This window comes from Syngnathoides biaculeatus, chromosome 5 (genome assembly GCF_019802595.1).
Source record: "Syngnathoides biaculeatus isolate LvHL_M chromosome 5, ASM1980259v1, whole genome shotgun sequence".
NCBI lineage: Eukaryota > Metazoa > Chordata > Actinopteri > Syngnathiformes > Syngnathidae > Syngnathoides > Syngnathoides biaculeatus.
The window spans coordinates 4,333,668-4,354,352 of NC_084644.1; the positions used below are offsets into that span (position 1 = coordinate 4,333,668).

Consider the following 20,685-nt stretch of genomic DNA (forward strand, 5'->3'; position numbering starts at 1 on the left):
GTGTGGAAAATACGGTCATTTGTGCCCCGCCCCGTCGTGGCGAGTGATCTTACCCTAATTTGATTTTGCTCTCCTTTAACCATGGATATATTGAAACCTTGGATTTTAATCTCCAAACTGTGAATACTGGAGACGGTGGCATCAGCCAAATACGCTCGGGCTATATTAACCTGTAGCGGCGTGGAAGCGTTTACGCCTGGACAGGTGGTCTGCACGAAGGTATAATTACAATTTCCCAGGAGGACAAAATCTTTCCCATCAAAGGTGCGATAGTAAGAATCACCCCAAGCGGAGCATATTTTTGTTTTTGAGGAACATAATTGAGTTTCATTTCCGAAGGAGCACAGCCGTTTGTGACCGCAGTGCGTATCACAGGGGGATATTTCTGACAGAGGGAAGAAAAAAAAAAAAAAAAGCAAATGAATTCATGTAAAAATATTGCATACACTTGAACAGTGAAAAGATACAGTATGGTACTCACTTTTTCCACACACCGATAGATGAGACTCATTTTTCATCGTGATCAGATAGTGTCCCACATCCGCTGCATAAGTAGAGCCGGAGCCCGCATTGTCGGACTCGTCGGAAAACTTTGACTCGGTCAAGTTTTGTGGGAGCGAAGTGAAATTTTCTGCATCAAACATTTGCCCATTCTGACAGATCTCATCTACAGAGAGCAACGCTGTAAGCGTTGTAGCACGCGTTCGATGTCACGTCTGAAATAAATGAGCTGAAGCGGAACATCGCTAATGACGTGAACTTCATCCAAGGCACCAACTGGGATGGTCTTCATTAGCCCTCCAGTTAAAGACACACTGGTCTGTCCATTACTAGTGCTGAGAACTAGGTTAGAGTTTATATTCGTCATGGCTAACAGGAGACTGGGACTTGTTCCAGCTTTTACGAGGGGAGGGACAAAATATTCGTAACTCCAGAGAGAGACTGGTTTAAGTTCAGCAAATCCGTACTGGCAACCTTCTAATGAGTGGTTTCTGCAGGTAAAACCAACTACAAGCCCGACAGATTCTTGGGCATAAAGCTCTGAACCAGAAAGGCTGAAATTACTTTGAACGTAGATGCTCTCAAACGACCCTAAATGCAACTTAAGGACACTCCCCTCAGGGTATAAGGTTCCATTAAAGATCAGTTCCCCGGAGAGGAAAATTTCTACAGAGGTCTCTCGGTCGGAGTTGGTGACAACCATTTCGCTGACGGATGTCCGACTTGGGAAGTTCGGGGTAACGGGATAGTAGTGGGTCCCCCAGGAAGACGCATCACGTAGGAGGCTATGCTCACATCCAGTCTGGGTGCATAACGTCGCAAGAACTGTAACTGGCTGTACAGACGCGATACTGAGGGGGGAGGAGGAGCGAGCGCTGGCCATTCCCACAGACGAAGGCAAGTGAATAGTCTGAGACTGAGTGGCAGCGAGGGAGATGTTACGCATGAAGTCACTTCGCAGAACTTTCACAGCGACTGAAGTCCCAACACCAGTAGCCGTTATAGTTACTCTGTGGCTAGCATTGGCTGCGGGGTCATTGTGAGGTGGGAACATCATGAGAAAATTCCGACCAGTATTGGCCCCAGAGAGTCCTGTGAAGGAGAGAGAAAAATTGTACTGTACATTTTTTTTTTTAAAGGAGGGAAAAGGGAAAAAAAAAAAAAAAGGTGGGCATGCCTGGAGACAGGCCAACGCGAGTAGGTCAAACAATTATGACAGTTGAATTTACAACTGTAAAACGCACACTTGCAGAGGGCCGATAACATCTTGTGTGCAGAGTTATACAGGTTCGCCAATATGCAAGCAGAGATAAGGTGCGGTGTCAGATTTCAACCAGCTGAGTAGCCAATGAAGTCTACGTCTCGAGCTCCTGACTGGGTACACCTGTATTAAACGTGCAGACCGACTCCTGCAGTTTCCATGATAACAAGGATCCGTGGGAGAGCAACAACGTACCAGCGGTGCGCGTAGAGAATCCTGACCTCCAAACTTTAACGTAAGTTTAATTTTTATATACACATGCTGATAGAACAGAACCTTACTTGCATTAAATATTGTTAATGCTACCCTGCGCATTTATACTTTTCACATAATGACACTTTCCTGCTCTGTCTATTGACTGACAAAACAGCTGGGGGTAAAAGTTCGGAGTTGGGAGGAGTTACAAACTATAGAAAACCAGGGGAGGGGTGTAGGTCAAGCGGGCTCCAAAAACACTGATTGTTCCAAGGGCCGCAACATCACTCAAACGTGGTCAAATGAGTTGTTTGGGCAGGCAAGGAACTGTACAGGACTTGAGGGTCTGCTTGGAGCGAGAGGAAACTAAAGCAAACTATGCAAACTGAGCATGACTCACTGAAGTCATGCCAGTCATGTGAGCTAATTAAATATGTATTTTTTTTTAAATGAGCGGCTCAACTGTTGTCACCCTGGGACCCGCTTTTGTTGCCAAGTCAAACAGTTTACAGAAGTCAAATTTGAAAAGGTTCAAAAACAGCCTTTGAGGACAGAATTGCATTTTTTTTTAAATAACATGCTGCCATGTTCAAAATGCTTTTTAGAGCACATTAAACTGGACAAAAAAGATGAACATAACGATGGTCTGATTGAACAGTAAAGTTAAGTAGGAATATAAAAAAAAAAAAATACATAATGGCACATGTGTCTTTTTAGGAAAGTCCCCTGGCTAATATGTTAAAATGTGGCAACTATGTACGCTACAGAGGCGTTTGAAATACAAATGCATGCAACGTTACACCTAAACTATGAATATTGACACTTGTCTGTCAAACTAAAATTTCCAAATAAAACATCTGACACACGATGCACATTTCAGCTTCGGTTTGATGGTTTTGTAAAGTCTGAATCCAATGTACCAAATGAGTAACCCATGCAGTAGCAGAATCAATTACAATTCATATTCGTATGAAGAACTGTAAACTGGTGAGATTCCCTTACCACATGACACATTTCAAGATAGTTCACCGCATGCAATTCGCAACCCGAAAAACATTGTATGCAAACAGTCCTAAAATGACAAACTCGTGAGGTATATTTTGAATGAAATCAGCTACACTATACTGAAATCTAATCTTAGCATTCATTCCAAACTTAACAATAAATTGCTTAAAATAGTAGTCGAGCTTATTGTGCCATGTTATTCTAGGCTAACTTGCAAAATTTCTCTGGTGGGTAAATTATATTTTAGTACAAGTTCCAATTAAACTTACCAAGGTACACCAGGCACAGGTGAAGCAGCAGTAAAAGCTGCATTTTGCCGCACTGGAACAAAGAAACTGCCATAAACTATTTAAACTTTGTTTTCATAGCAGTTGTTGGGTCGAAACTTGCCTAACGGATCACTGGAACTATGGAGGTCAATAACCGCACCTGGAGCCTTTATAGTCCCGCCAATTAACGCGAGATGTCACCAGGTGGACGTCATTATCACGTCCTGACGTTCTTTAGCCATTAAACACTGATCTAAAAAAAAAAAAAAAAAAGACTGGATAGCGCATTCACATCGAGCGGTACGGCGATTGGTTGGCCGCCATATTGGTACTCCCAAAACGAGTGGCGGACGAGGTTTACAGGTTTGATTATGGCGGGATTTTCCCCAAAAGTTGCCATGTAGAATTAAAACTGGTCGTGTGATCTTGACATGTTTTCAGTTCTGGTAACATGAAGGATATTTAATTCGATTTGGTAAGCCAAAAAAGGCGAAGTGCAAAGGAAAGACATATGACACCGCGACTACCAAGAAACCTTAGGGCCCTTTCTCCATGACATGCTAAATTTTCCAAAAATACGCAAAAAAACCAAGTATTTTTTGTTGTCATTAAAACATAAAATTTTAAGTCAGTCAGTTTGATATATTTTTGGAAATAAGAACTCGCAATGGGAAATACACGCTAAACGCATTGCTCAACTGCTGTCTCTGTGACATCCTATTTCAGACAGAAAATTTTAATTTGTTTCCTTGAATTTGAAACTCAAATTCAATTTTCAGAGTTCTGTATTATGAAATTCATCAAAAATTTCACGGAAAATGTGTTTTCTTCCTTATCCACTGATGAATCTTGGAAAAATATTGACATCGCTTTTCGCGAAAAACCGTCGGCTTATGAAGGTGAAGCGGAGAGTGAACGATGGACAACAACAACCTTATACAAAACTTTATTCGCGTGGATTAAGCTCATCAAGAAATTAAAAAAAACATTTACAAACAAATTTTAACAATGGCAAAGTAAATCTCGGGAGTATCAAGATGGCGGATATCTGTTTTCGGCAACTTCAGTTTTGATGGCCAATGAGCCATCCAGTCTTTGTTTTTATTTCACTGTGTACAGTTTAGAGTTGGGTTTTCCCCAGGTATTTTTATTTTTGTATTATTTTTTTTTAAGTCAGGTTTACGAAATGTAGTAATGAAAGTGAAAGAAAAAAAAGAAGAGAAAGTGTGGCGGATGTTTCACTCCCTGGAACGTTGCGAGAAGATTTGCCAAAAGACAGGAAACTGTCGTATTTGGTGGCGGTAGTTTCCGCCGAACCGAGCCATTGACGAAAAAAGGTGGTTGTGTAAATCCCCCCCGTGCCCTATCCCTCCCCTCCCTGCTAGGTGAGAGCAAACTTTGGCCCGAGTTTGACTCACCAAGCAGCGGATTCCCGTCAGGAAGTGGGCTACGGCTATGGGCTGCGTGTCATTCTTGATGGCACGCAGAACAAGGATGTACTTCATCCAGTTCGCTTCGCTCTCTCCACTGGTATGTATGATCCAGGTATTAGCCGCGCAATGTTATGATTCGACCTTTTGAATGTATTTGCGAAGTTGTTTTTAATCTTCGGGATGAAATGACGAGTTTTTAAATGCACATCCTGTGTGCACGTTACTTTGGGCTGCACGATATGTGTGAAATATTAGCAGCGTCACTGTTCGTGTCAGAGGTCAGACGGGACCGCTTAGTCTCTGTAAACTTTTATTTTTGTTGTTCTCTCTATCTCAGCCACAGAGGTTATCTTTTGCTGCTGTTGTTGTTTGACTGTCAGCAAGGAAAGATTACAGGATCCATAGTTGTGAATTGCCTTTTTTTTTTTTAATGGGACATAAAGCGGTTAGATATGGCCCAAGAACCATTCCGTGTCAACCCTTTATCATCCTGCTTGAAAGACTTGAAATGTATATTGTATTTTGTTATCTACCAGGTTTATTTTCCCCTTTGAGATTAAAAAGTATTGCTTTAGCATTGTCTGTTAAATTAATCCTGCACAAAGAGTTTATGAAAGGTCCAGTTTATTCAGATTTACATCTTTTTTGTTTTGTTTTTGTTTTAGGAAACAATAGCAATAATCCTTCAGGGTCAAACTGTTGCCACCTGAAACAAATACTGTAAAAGCAATGTTTGAAGTAATATTTTAACTACTATATTGAATATAATAAGAAAAAGCACTGTAATATTCACAGTATGAGCAACACTTTAAAAACGTTAAATGAACAATGATGCCATCATATATCACACACTTTTTCATAGTCTAACTGCCATGCAAGTGCAGAAATAAACCAAAAGTGAACCACAAACCAAAATCAACTAGTTCTAGTTTAGAAAACTTGAAAATTAACCCATTCGTGGGCAGTGTCCCATTTTTGGGACATCATGATTTTCACGCATCATATCCTTCAGTATATCAAAATATTTAAGTGTTTTAATCTGAAGCCATATTTTGGTATCAGGAGAGGATAACTCATCGGTCAAAGTTAGCAGTTAGATTTTTGTGACGAGATTATAAATTAGTAAAGTTATCATATAACTTAACCATAAATGAAAAAGAAGCGTTATTTTTTATTTATTTGTTACTGGATTGTGGCCTGTAAGGAGACTTTTATCTCAATAAGGCAGAAAAATTGTCACCCTGCCCATGAATGTTTAAAGTAAATAAGAAAGTTTGTGGCCAGCTAGCTAAAGCAGTGCTAGCACCTGACATCAATGTCATTGCCTGGACTTCCTGCGTCACGATTGTCACGATACAACACGCCTTGCTTAAATTTGCTTTGGGACAGGCGGGCGTCTTCTTATTGTATTACGCGCTCACTTTTGGTGTGTATTGTTGGGCTCTGGGCTCCGCTCCATGTGCGTTATTGCTTTGATTCGAACTCTAGTGAGCTCCACAGATTTCCACCGACGTAAGGTGATGTTTCACCTGACGCCCTGAAGAACGGTTGTTCGATATCCAGGATTTCATAGACTTTGGGCCGTTTTGCAAACCGCACAACTCATGGCGTTTTCAGATTTTGAGGTAGCTCCTGTGTTTTCTGGATACTTTCTCTTACAGAATGGCGCCTATTTGCCACTGCTGTCCTTTTAGGAAAGTCCCCTGGCTAATATGTTAGATGTGGGAACTTGGTATGCTACAGAGTTGTTTGAAATACAAATGCATGCAACGTTTCACCCAAACTATGAATTTTGACGCTTGTCTGTCAAACTAATAGTTTTCCAAATAAGACATCTGAAGAGGGATGCACATTTCAGCTTCAGTTTGACAGTTCTGTCAAGTCAGAATGCAATTTTGATTTTGTTTTGTAATTTGCAATTTTGTCAGATGAACAGATATTGACAGCTCTTTCTGACATTATCCAGTATAATTCTAGATACTGAATATTTACAATATGTTTTTTATTGTAGCCTTCCCCAGGTCAATAATGAAAACCTGAATCCTAGTGATACTACAAAATCGTGCATTGCAGATTTGTATCCATCTGATAGAAGAGTCAATCTCAGGTCTGTATGTGCTCGTTGCTGCTATTTTTGGCAGTAGGTTTAAAAAAAAGAACAATTGCTCAAATTTATGTGCACCTATTGTGTGGTGTGTTTTCATGCATCCTGATGTGTGTTCAGATGTCGTACGTCTGCGCACACACACACGCAGGGAGTGTGGGATGGGGCTAATACAGGATGTACGTGTATCCTCTTAGTGGCTCAACAAACTACATGAGCAGTGTTTAGTGACCAGGGTGCTTTCTGAAGAACGATTCACTTGCAAGTGCCGTCAAGTGACCAAAGTGTGAGTTTGCCTTTTTTCCCGATTCAAAGTTCTTCTATTCTCTCGCCCAAAATCCATTTACTAGGCTACAGCTCAAACATGACTCAAAGGAAGAGGAGAAGCGGTATCGAAAAAGGAATGGATAGTAGTTTCTTAATTGTGATGTTGCAATCAGGCATTCACAATATTCACTTTTTTTTCGGTATAGTCTAATGGGATCGGATTGGATAGTGACTGAGTACCTGACTAGGGAGTATGTTGATGAACGTACCCAGCTAGCAGAGTTGAATACATGTTATGATCTACTAATCATGTGAATTATTATATGGATGATCTATTTACATTGATGTTCTCTGTTGCTCTATTTGCATTCTGAAATCTGTGATTGTGATGTGAACGCTCATCAGGGATTTTTATCAATTATGTCGACACCTTAGAAACAGAGCACAGCAATGTTGCCAATGCTAGCAGGCTTGATTTCCATTTTCTTTCCCTACAGTGGAAATGAAATAATCTTCAGAAAGTTATTCCCAACCCTCCTCCAGACGTTGCCATCAATGCTACAATACAAATGTACACTTGTAGGTTACTTTGTTTTTTTTCTTATCAGTTCTTCCCAAAGCAGCTCAAACAGGTTTAAATCTGGCCTTTTTGTCTCATCTTCAAATGTACATTAATTTCCAGTTTCTGTTGACCCGACCTCTTTTTCTTATTTTTGTTTAAACTGAGGCAGTTGAACACTTACTTTTTATTGTACCGTCCATCCATTTTCTTTGCCGCTTATCCTCACGAGGGTCGCGGGGATTGCTGGAGCCTATCTCAGCTGTCAATGGGCAGGAGGCGGGCTTGGTTGCCAGCCAGTCGCGGGGCACATCGAGACAAATAACCGCAGTCACGATCACACCCAGGGGCAATTTAGAGTGTCCAATTAATGTTGCATGTTTTTGGTACGCGGGAAAGAAACCGGAGTTCCCGGAGAAAACCCACGCAGGCTTGGGGAGAACATGCAAACTCCACACAGACGGGGCTGGGATCGAACCCGGGTCCTCAGAACTGTGAGGCTAGTGCTTTACCAGCTGACCCACCGTACCGCTTTACTGTATCATTTCTAGCAAAAAAAAAAAAAACTGTGGGATGTTCTAAACCTTTTGACCAGTCGTGTACAGATAAAGCAATCATAAATAACACAACATATTTCATGACTAAATATGAAAGTATACCCGCTTTAAAGGAAATAACGGATGTTTTAACGTGACAATCCTCCGCCCTTTGAAAACCGACTGAGGCCCTGACCTCTATTTTGGGGCACTCAAAAGAAGTCAAAATTACAAAAGCAATGGTGGCATTTCACATTTTCAGCACTGCTCCGTAGTTTAGTGATTTGTTGATTTGGCATCTATGATCTTTGAATCTACGTCCCAAAGGCAGCTGGTATTCCTCTTCATAAGAAAGACATTGGTTCTTGCGCTCTCTAATAAAGTAAGTTCATTCGCCATTCAATTGTAAAAAAAAAAAAAAAAAAAAAAGTATTTCCCAATTTGAAAGGGCTGCAAGGCGTCAGGATGCATTTTGATGCACATGGAGTGCACCGGTTTGATAAATACTTCTCAAATTGAACCTGCTTATTATTTAAGGCAAAGCAAGTCAGAAAAGCAATTTGGAGGCAATTTTTATTGGTAGCGTCTTCGCTCGTTTCCATTTGGAGAGCTCCTGCGGCTCTTCCAGAGGCTGGAACAGCCCCCGCGACGCAGCCACCTCCCCAGTCAACATCTGTTGTGTGATTAACGACTTTATTTTCCAGTTTGTGGTACGGTTATAATTGGGCGCGCAGTCTCGATGTGGACTGCTCTGCTCTCATTACGAATGGAATTCTGTAGGCGACAGCAGCGACTGCAGAGGCCAAGTCGAGGGATTTTTCAGAAAGGATCTTACTAATTGTACGTTTTCTTATCAGTTTGAAGTCATCTGTAAAAAGTCATTAGAATTAGAGTCCCGTAAAAGGAGTTTTATCCGCGAATGCTCATGAGCTGCTGGCTGTCTGATGGATGCGATGCGTGTTACGCGGGTTCTTTCCACGTAGTCATAAACCTGCGGCGGAAACCAAACACAATGGCTGCAGCTAACAATGACCACTGGGCACAAAAGTCAGCAAGAGCTCCTTCTGTATGACATGCCTGAGTGAGAATTGGTTCCCGAGCCCGTTCGAATCTCAATGAGACTCGGGCTCGCCGCAGAGGCTTCATCTGGGACTTCCACTGGAGGAGAGGTCGTTCCCATGTTTTCCCCTTTTTAAAAATATCAGCCGGTGTTATTGTGTCGAATACAGCTGGGGCTTTGTTTGAAAGCACGCGGAACAGCTGGGTTTTACATCTTGGTGATGCGGCGTTTCGGTTACTTTTAGGCCTTTTGTCATTAGAAATGAGCTTCCGATGCCGGTGTGTCAGTGAAATCTTTGCACTTTTGAAAGGGGGTTTGTCTTCTTCAAATTACATAAAACAACAATGCACTCTCTCATCCCGTTTTGTTAGGTAATCGTTTAAATGTTGCTTATCGGACACGGAGGACAGGACAATGTCAAACAGTCGCTTGTTGGTAGCTGACTGTGACGGAATTCTATCGGTTTTTTTTTTTTTGCTGAGCGCTGTGGGAAATAAGGCTCGCCTTCAGTGTCCCTCGCACGCACCTCAAGTTGCAACCGTAGCCTTGCGTGCTTAACCTCAGACCAGTATAAACACCACAAGTAGGAGTTTTTAATTTTCCACTGCTTACGTTGTACAGACTCTGAGGGTGCCGAACGAGACCAATAATAGGCATCGTGGAGTCTTTCCGTCACACTCCGTGTCTGAGCCAAAAAAACATGTTTTAAGCATTTTTATATATATATATGTATATGACTGAATATGATTGCAGATATTTTTAACTTGGTTTCTGTCGCTCTCCCCAGCAGCATTTGAAGATGATGCGGTTTTTGCTCCTGTGTCTGCTGCTGCCAACCGCCACTGGTGAGTCCTCATCTCTCGGCGGCTTGTAACTGATAAACATCTAATCACGCCTCCGTCTGCCGGCATGTTGTTCTCATCTACCTGCAGCACATCGAGTACTGCGTGTGTTGTTTTACAGCAGGATGGGACAATGCAAGGATGGCATTAAAGCCCGTTATGCGCAAATGAATTGGTCTCAAGGAAGTCGCGCTTAACGCAGGCAAACAGAAGTACGCTGTTGGACAAGTGGAAAAAAACGAGACCAAGACAAATCTTTTCCAAACTTTTTGGACCAGTGATATGACTTATAACCTTTACGACAAAAAAAACCTTTTGAGCGGGGAAGTAAAAAAAAAAAAAAAAAAAAAACTGAAATAATGTGGTTGCATAAGGATGCAGACTCTCTCGTTACTGACGTTCGACTGTATGAAGATGGAATTAAACGCATTCGAATTCGTGTTAAAAGGGAGTCCGTGGACACTTGCCGCCCCCTCCCAAAAAAACAAGAAAAAGTGCCTCAAAGCATGATGCTGCAACCTCACTACTTTTTTTTTCAAACTTTTGCTATGCTTTTCTTTACGGTGATGAGCGGTGCTGCGTTTGTTTCAAATGAACCCTTAAGAAATCCGGTCGAAAAGTTCAAACTTGGTTCCATCGGACCATAACAAAATCTCCCAAACACGTGGGGGGGAAATTAGTTCTGGTCCGCAGAAACCAAGCTTCAACTTGTTTGCGCCAATTTGAAAAGTTATGTTTATGTTTGGTGGTGTTGAAACATTTACACTGCTCATCACCGAAAAAACATCGGCGCATGGTTGCGGTGCCATAACTGTTTTACTTCAGATGGAACTCGGGCCTTGGAAATGGTAAAGGAAATTAAGATATGCTCCAAATACGTCCAATTTAGCCCCCCTGCCCCCACACACGCAAAAGAAACCCTCCCAAAAAAATCATTTGAAGTGCACAGTTTATACTGTAGGTCATATTATTTAATGTACCGTATTTTCCGCACCTTGAATTTTCTCAAAAGCCGACGGTGCGCCTTATACCCCAGTGCGCCTTATACATGGATCAGTATTGAGCCTTTAGTACAGCTCCATTTAATGGATGCATAACTTAACCCCAGCCTCTACTGTAGCGTCTATTCTATGCGCCTTTTAATCCGGTGCGCCTTATATATGGAAACAGTTTTAAAATAGGCCAGTCATTGGAGGTGCGCCTTATAATGCGGTCCGCCATATAGTGCTGAAAATACAATAATTAAACTCACGTTTTTTTTTAAATATCACAAATACTATGCATTTAAACAGGGGTATGTCTGGTTTTCATTTCGACCTTAAATGTATATCCATGTCATGATTTTATTATTCATAAGCCAAACCGTGGTTGAAAAAATTTGTAGTGAATTAATCCTTTCTACTCCACAGTATTTTCTGATGAGATTGAAGGATCAGCTGCCGATGGTATGTTGTCCATTAAATTTTACAATATATTTACTGGAATAATAAAAACACGACATATTTCAGATGCCATGATGCTACTATGAAGCCAAAATGAAAACTATACAATGAGCGATCTGATAAACTTTACATGTATTAGTCTCTCAATGACATTTTGACGATACACGTACTGTATTTACATAGTCTGTTTTGTTATCAAATCCTGGCAAAAAATATGAATTTGTATCTGTTATCTATTTTTATTATTACGCTGAAAGGTGTCCCTCAAGCGGAAATTTACGAATGTTCACTCCGATGTATACGGTATTTTATATTTCATTCCACACATAGAAGCAGCTCACACATGCAAGGAGGGATTCAGAGTGGAAAAAGTTGCACCGCTTAATGCCTTGCTCAAACACACTTCAACGGTAGCTAACAAGCAGACTACCATCTCTCCCACAGCTAGTTGTCATTTTTATATTTTTGACTGTAGTGTCACTTGAACCTGTGTCGTCTAACTCCCAAGTCCTTACATTGGAGCACATATGTCAAACTCAAGGCCCGGGGGCCAGATGCAGCCCGCCGTATGAGTTTATGTGGCCTGCGGAGGCAAATCACGTGTGTCAGCTTCCATGATTTTTTTTTTTTGTTCAAATCTGTACCAAAATTTCAAATTGTCATGTCATATAAATGATAACGTTGAAATATTGCTAACATTTTTGTGCTAGCAAACATCAACAATAGTTGAAAACCCCATTACCCTTGCTTTCAGTTTCCAAAACTATTTCATAAATTTCATGTGTAAATATGATGATGAGACAAAAGATTTTGATGCTTTCAGAGACAAAACGGCCCTCTGAGGGAAACCATAACTACAATGTGGCCCCCGCAAAAATGAGTTTGACACCCCTGATTTGGAGCGTGTAAATCTGAATCAGGATCATCTTTAATGCCCAAGTATAGAACTCACAAGGAATTTTTCTCCAGCAGTCGGTGGAAGTAACAACATAGCAACAAGAACAACACATTTCTGTTTATAGAAATTATTCCTTATAAGACGTGCAAGATGTGAAATTTATATCGATAAAATAGATAAGGCAGCATTTTTATTCTTGTATTTATCAGGTTTTGCAGGTATACCTAATATTACGCTGTATTATATATATATATATTTTTTTTTTAAATCGTAAACATTTTGATGAATGGCGTTGAGGCTCAGCAGTCAGCCAGCACCTTGGATCTGTAGCCAGCCAATCACAGGGCACATGTTCACAATCACAGACACTGAACAGGAAGTGATCCCACGCTGGCCACATGAAAGTCAGCTGTTAGCTTTGCCACTACGCACTACGCTGTCTGACCTGCCATTGTGATATGTTTGTATTTTGTTTCCTCCTCCATCCACAGTGCAGGACGATGAGGATCTGTTTGAGGGAGATGGTGAGTTGATATTCAGGTGTCAAGAGTAAGTACTGGGACCGGGACTTTGCGTGGTTCGCGTCACGAATGCAAACAGAGTAATGGCAGACGTCCAAGGGAGAGTACAGCAAGGTTACGGCCCCGGCAGTTATCGTCATCAAGCTTTTTGTACGGCTCGTTGTAGGCCGATGGCACGCGTGACCGGCTTCGGCCCACCACCCCGCCGCCGCCGCACATCCATTAAGTCCTGAATAGAATCAATTAGCTTCGTGTAGGGGCCCTGAGGACTGCGCCAAAGGGCCAATAAACATTTCAACATCCCAGCCATCCTGCCCGCGGGTCAGCTAATCATCATTGGCGTTCTCATTCGCTCCGCGTGCCTCCCCGTGTCACTCCTCATTTTGGCCGTGATAGACATATGATGGAATTACAGATCTGTTCACTCAAAGCAGGCTCGTTGGATATCGACACTATTTCCCCGCTTACACTTGCTGAGCCCATCGCTATCGGGCTTCCGCGTTCTTATTTCTCTTCACTTTGTTTGAAAAGAACACAGACACCACAGTACCGCCACCTTGTTGACATCTACTTTGTTGTAGAGACAATCACACCATTTCGCTTATTTGGTAAATATAATAAGATGGACGCGAGTGGTTTAGTCTGTCACACCCTAAATAATCCTGTATTTTACTTCCAATGCCTGCTCAAAATCCTAAATAACTATTATCTAAAATAAAACCCGTGGTTGAGACCATAATTAGAGATGCAAATATATATATATATATATATATATATATATATATTTTTTTTTTTTTTTTTTTCCAAAGACACTTTTGTAGCCACTGAAAAGCCCGCTGAAGGTCATTAGGAAAAAAAAAAAGCTCATATTTCAGCATTCGCTTCATGTCTCAGACTTGAAAGCTTTATTCATTCTTTCATTTTGACTGGGGGGAAAAAATGGACATAGAGCAAAAGATTAGCCCGGCTTTATGTATTTCATCAACAACTGTAAATATATTGCATATCTTCAATTAGTATGTTAAAACCTTATGCGTTGAGCTCCTTGTTGTAGCCTATCGAGACCTAAGCAAAATGTTGATGACTAATTAGGGGACTTAGTCACAATCTAGTCGGTTCTGCCTTTGCTGCTGAGGTGACTGGAGTCAAATCTTCTTTTTCAGAGATGACTGAAGACCAGGACAAAAATGATCTAGACACATTTGTGGATAAAACCAAAGGTGCAGAGGACAATACAGGTGAGTAAACAATCGGCAGAGAATTAACTTGGTCGTCCATATAGAGCTCGTGCACCTATGTCATCAAATCACGTCTCACGCACACAAACCATTCTTCAATGCTAAGTCGGTTGGAGACAATGCGAAAATATGTCTTATGGCATGACGCCCAGAGTTTTGTCCGATACCGTTAAACATTTCGAAGGTGAAAGGAACGAAGGTACGTGTAAAGATGAGAGACACTTAGCATAGAGGACCCATATTTAACGGCGAAGTCGGTGTTTTCGCCGATAAGAAATTGGACTGTTAACCAGCCTCCGGCTTGTCTTGGACAACTGGATCTGCACATGGATCTGGTGGGTAAGTCGTCGAGATTTACACGGAAGAATTTGAAAGCGTAGAAAAGTCTGGACTCATACAAATAGTTCGTTGCTGGATCTGTTCTCAATCAAGAATAAATCCCACATGGCGATGGAGGCACACAACTTTTTTCAATACAAATACCAATATTTAACTAAATGACCCCACAAAGTCGCATTAATTACAGTAACTATGATTGGGGGAAAAAAAACACAGCAGGTTGGCTCCTCCATTCATGGAAGTGTCTTGCGGCCACACGTTAAACTTCGGTAAACCTCTCTGTGACAGATGTTTTTTGTTTTTTTAAATAAAATAATAATTAAATATAAGAAAGAGAAAGAAAAACCGCTGGGATAGGCTTCAGCCCACGTACATGGAAGCGTGTTGCGGCCACACGTTAACCTACGTACACATCGCTGTGACCAACTGTTTATTTTCTATTTTTTAAATACGCATTGGACTCATTTAAGAACAATGCATACCTAAAAAAGAAGAAATCTGTCAGGGAGAGGTTTACCTAAGATTAATGTGTGGCCGCAACGTGCTTTGTGTACGTTGGAGATGACTCCCTGTCTTTTTTTTTTTTTTTTTTTTTCAAACCCGTTGTTCTCAAATGAGCCAACTTGGCATTATAAACACTTCTTGGGAATTTCAGATTGAAAAGAATAATTCCGACCTGAAATGAAGTGATCGCTACACAGTCGCGTGTATTTGGTCGGGCACCATCCATCACGTTTAATTGCTGAAATCTATCGATCTTTTCTCGTCTTTTCAGCTGGTTTCCCCTTAGAATGATCTTTTCGAATATGTGTCTCATCTGTTGTAACAATCAACAGCACAACAAGTCTCGGCCATTGTGAATATTCGGCTCCGTTTCGATGTCCCCCACACTGTCGAGCGGCTCTTTTTGACCGGCAATATGGCGCCGTGAAAACGGTGACGTCACGTGCACGAGCTCTATACAGGATGTAAGCATTGGTTAGCATCTTAGCTGTCACTACATGGTAACAAAACACCTGAATTTACATTTTCTTCTTATAGATCAGTACACTCTGATTGTCGTCATTGTTGCAGTGAGTGTGGTGACTCTCTCAGTTGCAGCCATTGTCGGTAAGTTTGCGTTGTGTTCACCGAGTGAAATAAGAAGTAGTGGGTGTTTCTGGGCCACTGATGGCAAATGCTAAGAAGCGCTCACGACGCTTGGCTGGAATCCTGCGTGCCGTGTAAAACTGCTGCAGCACCGACATTTCTGTTTGTCTCTTACAGCTGTAATGTTGGTCAGACGCCGCATGCACAAACAACAGCAAGGGTAAGGTCATGAGTTTTGTTTTAGTGCACTATTATTTCCTTTTTCAGCGGTTATAGGGAAGGCGTGCAGACTATATTTGTGTTTGATGGAGAACTGCGTGCCTCTACATCAAACAGAAGTTGACAGAACGAGTCTGGTGGCTAACAGTCTCCCCGCTGCCTTTGCCAAATTGCCTCACGTAATCTGACCTGGCAGCATCCAAAGCGGAGAAAACCACTTAGGTGGCAAAATGGAACCAGCTTCCGCCCATCCGAGCCTGCGTGGACTTGCTAAGCAATTACCCTCGCAGCCTGAGGTTGTCATGCGTCACCATTTGAACACTCCCTAACGCTTAGCTGCTCCATCTTGGCCATCAAACAATAGCCTCGAGACGGTGAGCAATAGCGGGCTGCTGTGGCCCAATCGAACAAGACCTAACCTGTTCGACTGCAAAGCTCATGATAGATGACCATCAAAAATAGAAGGCTAGGGTACAGCATCCATGTCTCGTGACAAAGGTCTGACTACAAAATTCATGCGGCACAATAACCCAAAGAAGTACAGTGAACTGCAAATACTGGAACAGCTGCGTATAATTGACTCCCATTTTTCCACCCCCAAAACTCCTGATTAAGCAGAGATAAACCATCAATAAGCGTTTTGGTGATTGTCTCCCCAAGAAATGTAATTAAAAAAGTCCACAAAGCAATCCGTGGGTCCTAAACGACAAGTATTCAGGGGCCATCTGTTGGATTAAAAAAAAACTGACCAATATAGCAAGTACAATATACAGTATTTACATTACTTTAATGAGCATATTGTAAACTAATTTATGGATCTATGTAGTCTGGTCTCTAGCCTGCTGGCCACAAAGTGTGAAATAACAAAACCAAGTACATTTCTCGTTGGCTCTCTATGTTTGAAAATGTGTCTTTGAGTTTAGATTTTAGGCCCTGTAGTTACCGTAATTTCCGGCCTATAAACCGCGACTTTTTTCACACGCTTTCAACCCTGCGGTTGATGCGGTGATGCGGCTAATTTGTGCATTTTTTATAATGGCCGCAAGGGGGCACCCAAGCAGAAAAGGTAAGAGTGAGACTGAATATATGTGCAGAGGAAGTGGCTCTTACCAGTCCGGCGCTGTTAGCGCTGCGCTAGCGGGTCACTGCTGTGTCTCAGGGATTTTTACCAGTATTTTTTTTTTTACCGGCCCTGTTAGTGCGGCGATGTTAGAGTTAGTGTTAGCGCGGCGGCGCTAGCGTTAAATTCTCTATGTACTGTTTTTCTTTGTAAATATCTCGCGTTTCAATGTGGGCACTTGCGGCTTTTACACGGCTGCAGCCTATCGATGTACCAAATGATATTTCCTTTACAAATGTACTGGGTGAGGCTTAGAATCAGGTGTGCTCTGTAGGCTGGGAATGAATGTACTTTACTTACATTCACCTGTACAGACCCCTTTAGATGCTGGACTTACGCTCAAGGAGTAGCCACCCGCTCTGTAGTGCAGTATTTTTAAGTCTTAAGTGCAAGGGCCGTATCCTGAAGAAAAGGAGTTATTTTTGTTAGGGTTAGGTTGGATCTTTGTTGACCCTCAGGGATGTTTTGGGGTCCCAAACTAAGCGCTTAATTTCCTGCATTTGAAGGCAACATGCAGCCAGGAATTGTGGCCTTTTTTTTTTTTTTTTTTTCTCTTTTGCAAGAAGCATGCCTATGATAATGGTACTCCGGCATTTCCCATATTCCTGGTTTCTTTTGCACACCCAAGTTCATTTCTGAAAATGAAATGTCAATCTGTCGACACTTAATATTTTACTCTTTTATTCATCTCACATCAGGGTCCTTAAAAATGTTGGTAAACACTATACGACATTAGTCATCCCAACATGGAGCTGCATTGTAAAGTTACAGACCGCACAAATTTTTCACAGCGCCCCCTGTAGGGTAGGAAGCAGGATGGCGCCGGGACGACCCAAGCGTATATGTGCTTTTGTGCATGCCTCCCGGACCATAGTCTTGTTTATTAGGCTAACGTTTCTGATGAACATTAGCTAAAACACTTACCTGTGACCTCACATCATTTAGTTAGCTAAGATTAGGTAATGTCGACATTTCCAGATACAGATACCCACGATTAGTCCATATTATTTGGAAAAACTACAATTTTACCAAGTCAGCAGAGAGCTATGGCGGTGACTTCACGTTGTACCTGCACTCATTTCAGAATTAGAGCATCCCAGCAGAAGCGTGCCCATATTTGGCAATTGGCACCGGTTGCTATGATACCAAACAGGAAATAGCCTGGTGCCTTTTGAATGCTAGTTAGTATGTAAAATTGCCGCAATACAACTGACGTATGCTAAATTTCAATTTTAGTTCAAATATTTTCTTTTGAACATCACATTTCTGCCATTTTCAACAAGGGTGGCATTAATAATGCAAAAGTGGATATTTCCATTTTCCTTACACGTTATGTTATGTTAATTTTTATGCTCTGTCTGCATAATCATTTTCTTAATTGAACGCGGTGGCGTGGCGGCACTGTGCAGAGCATTGGCTTTTCTTTTGGGTTGGAGAGGTGTCGTTTTTGATCTGGAGTTTGGGTCATTGTTACAAAGTTCAAAGTCGACGCCAGCGATCTCGGAGCATTTGTTGAGCCGACGTTCTCGAAGGGTTAAATTCCTCTGCAGGATTACTGGCTGCCTCCTGGGGCTGCAGTGCGTGTGTGTGTGTGTGTGTGTGTGTGTGGTGTGTGTGTGTGTGTGTGCGCGAGCGCACGTTAGCCGTGTTTGCCGCTGACTGATCGCACGGCTGGAAAGACGCTTAATCACACAGCAACCTCTGGCTTGTTGGATCAACAGTCCCACCCGGGGTGATCCGTGTTTTGAGGCGACGCAGCCTCTGTGCACCTGTCAGAACCGCGCTGTTTGAGACAGACGCGCGTTTCCTGAGTTCCGACACTCGGATGTTCCTCCCCGCTGCTAAACGAAGAAGTAGCCTAAAAATATTGAGAAGATGACATGTTTGCTTTTGCTACGCCTCACCTCATCTGTCTCATTGTTACCCTCCCCCACTATATTCCCTCTATGTGCATCACTAGGATTTACTCTGTACCTACCGAGCAGGACCAGAAAGGGGCAGTCTAGTTCCTGGGAAAGAAGCTCATATGGAAGAGCGTCTCACAAGGCAATCTCATCTCACCGCGAGGATTATGCTTCTTTAATAGCTCCGTGTATTGCTCCTCCAAAACCTATCAATCCATAAGTAATGTTGTTATATACTTTCTTTTTCTTTGTCTCTGCTGTTTGCACCCAACAAAGACCCAATTTGGGGATATTCGGAATACGTTCAGACCTTCTAATTGGATTCTATTTTAGGAATCTAAATCAAAAGCCCATAAATATGGCTTAATGCTTTTCTTTTAAAAGGATTTTTTTTTTTTGGACTGCCAGAACTCCCCCTGGTGTTTTATTAGCAAAAATAAGCTCCGCAGTGAAAGAATGTTTAATTTGGTGCACGTGGCGTAGACTTATCCATGTGAAATGGTCGTTGACTGAGACTAAACATGCTAATCCAAACTAAGCCAGCCAAGAGGGGCCACACTTGCGTCTCTGGGTCGCTTGACTGACATTTTATGTTCCTGGCCCATTAAGACCGACAGCAGGCTGCGCAATAGAAGATGGAAAAAATAAAAAAATATATATATATCCATCCCTCCCTTTTATTCTCATCAGCCACTGGAAACTGTCAGGTTAAACACTCGCTCTCAAGGCGGCAAATTAATCGACGGTCGTGAATGAGGATGTTTCCTTTCCCCTTTCTGTTTTGGAAACTTCTCCCGGCAATCTACCGTTTGCACAGCTTGTAAATAGCCGCGCGACCGCCGAGGTGGCAGGTTAATGGCTCGCATTCGTTGGAGGAGAAGGCCGGGTGTGAAAATCTCATGAATCAAATAAAGCCTAATGGACGATCGGGGAACACAGCAACAATACCACAATTCCGTCCGCGCAAGAGCGAGATGTTTTCCCCGCTGTGGTTTGAGCAGAAATCAATCATTCCCTGCGAGGCAAAGCTTTCATTTCGACAACACCGGCCGTTGGTTATTTGGGGGAGGGAGACTCTTTGGAGCAAAGATTGAATTGGAAGGGGGCGCTCCTTTTCACTTTCAACTTGCCGTCTAATGAGAAGGTTCTCCGAGAAAAAGGTAACACGAAATCAAACTGTGCATTCGGAAACCAATAAGATGCCACCTTACGTTTTCATTACGGATTGCAACACTTCCTAGCGCTGTCGACTTTTCAAAGGGACAATGGAATGAAACACTATATGGAATATTTCAGTTTGGCATCCAAATACCTACATAACCTTTTTGAATCATTTCTAAACACTTGTACAGAAGTCTAAAAAGCAACACATTTGGCGCAACTCCCATCATTCAGGATGTATCTGGTGTTTGTTTTGACCTGGCAGGACCTGAGCTTTGTCAAATATTGTCGCTTTTAAATATTCAAAGCATCTGTTTGGGTGTGAGTTATTTACTAATGTGATTGTAAAATATTAGTTTTGTATGTGGGACGTAACTGTAAATGTCCATGTTTATACGTGCCTTTTTGTATGATTCAATTCTTTTTTCAATGTTTTTTTTTTCTTCAAGTAACTAAAGCATGCAATGTTATAAATGACACGATTTAATAAAGGATTTGGAAACATTATGTCAATTGCACGTCTGGAATGTTTCGATCTGATGTCGGTAAGGATGTCATTAAGTCAGTTTTAGAACAGTTTAACTGGCGTTATTTTTTCTTCTCCGCCCGTTAGCATCGTTTGTGTTGTCATAGCGATGCCAGACATTTTTTTTCCTCCTCATTTCTCAAAGCTATATTCATTAGCGTCCTACCAGTAAGAAAAATGTCTTCCGTGAACCACT

General features: G+C 41.9%; 2 protein-coding genes across 6 annotated transcripts in view; one reads left to right on the plus strand and one right to left on the minus strand.

Moving 5' to 3' along the window:
* The window catches only part of LOC133501459 (IgGFc-binding protein), a 17,559-nt gene extending 14,169 nt beyond the window's left edge, over positions 1-3,390 (minus strand). The window contains exons 1-3 of the mRNA XM_061821240.1: positions 3,232-3,390; positions 482-1,593; positions 54-385 (exon numbers count right to left, since the gene is read on the minus strand). Of these exons, the coding sequence (XP_061677224.1) occupies positions 54-385; positions 482-644 (495 nt within the window). The 5' untranslated portion in view covers positions 645-1,593; positions 3,232-3,390. The remainder of the gene's footprint in view (positions 1-53; positions 386-481; positions 1,594-3,231) is intronic.
* On the plus strand, positions 1,903-20,470 carry si:dkey-262k9.2 (uncharacterized). Of its 5 annotated transcripts, none has more exons than XM_061821246.1 (8): positions 1,903-1,997; positions 9,981-10,035; positions 11,442-11,477; positions 12,864-12,896; positions 14,057-14,131; positions 15,512-15,580; positions 15,737-15,779; positions 18,859-20,470. In XM_061821246.1, exons 2-8 carry the CDS (start codon positions 9,990-9,992, stop codon positions 18,902-18,904), a joined length of 348 nt encoding a protein of 115 aa, XP_061677230.1. In that variant the 5' UTR covers positions 1,903-1,997; positions 9,981-9,989; the 3' UTR covers positions 18,905-20,470. The 5 variants fall into 5 exon arrangements, with proteins under 5 accessions (XP_061677230.1, XP_061677227.1, XP_061677228.1 ...); XM_061821243.1 differs by lacking the exon at positions 1,903-1,997 and adding an exon at positions 4,480-4,761 and having other exon boundaries at positions 9,978-10,035; XM_061821244.1 differs by lacking the exon at positions 1,903-1,997 and adding an exon at positions 4,483-4,761.
* The last annotated feature ends 215 nt before the right edge of the window (positions 20,471-20,685 follow it).

Coding starts and splice junctions, on each gene's coding strand:
- si:dkey-262k9.2 (XM_061821243.1), top strand. CDS start 4,687: ATGGGCTGCGTGTCATTCTTGATGGCACGCAGAACAAGGATGTACTTC. Junction 10,036..11,441: donor GCTGCTGCCAACCGCCACTG/GTGAGTCCTCAT, acceptor TCTACTCCACAG/TATTTTCTGATGAGATTGAA. Junction 12,897..14,056: donor GGATCTGTTTGAGGGAGATG/GTGAGTTGATAT, acceptor CTTCTTTTTCAG/AGATGACTGAAGACCAGGAC.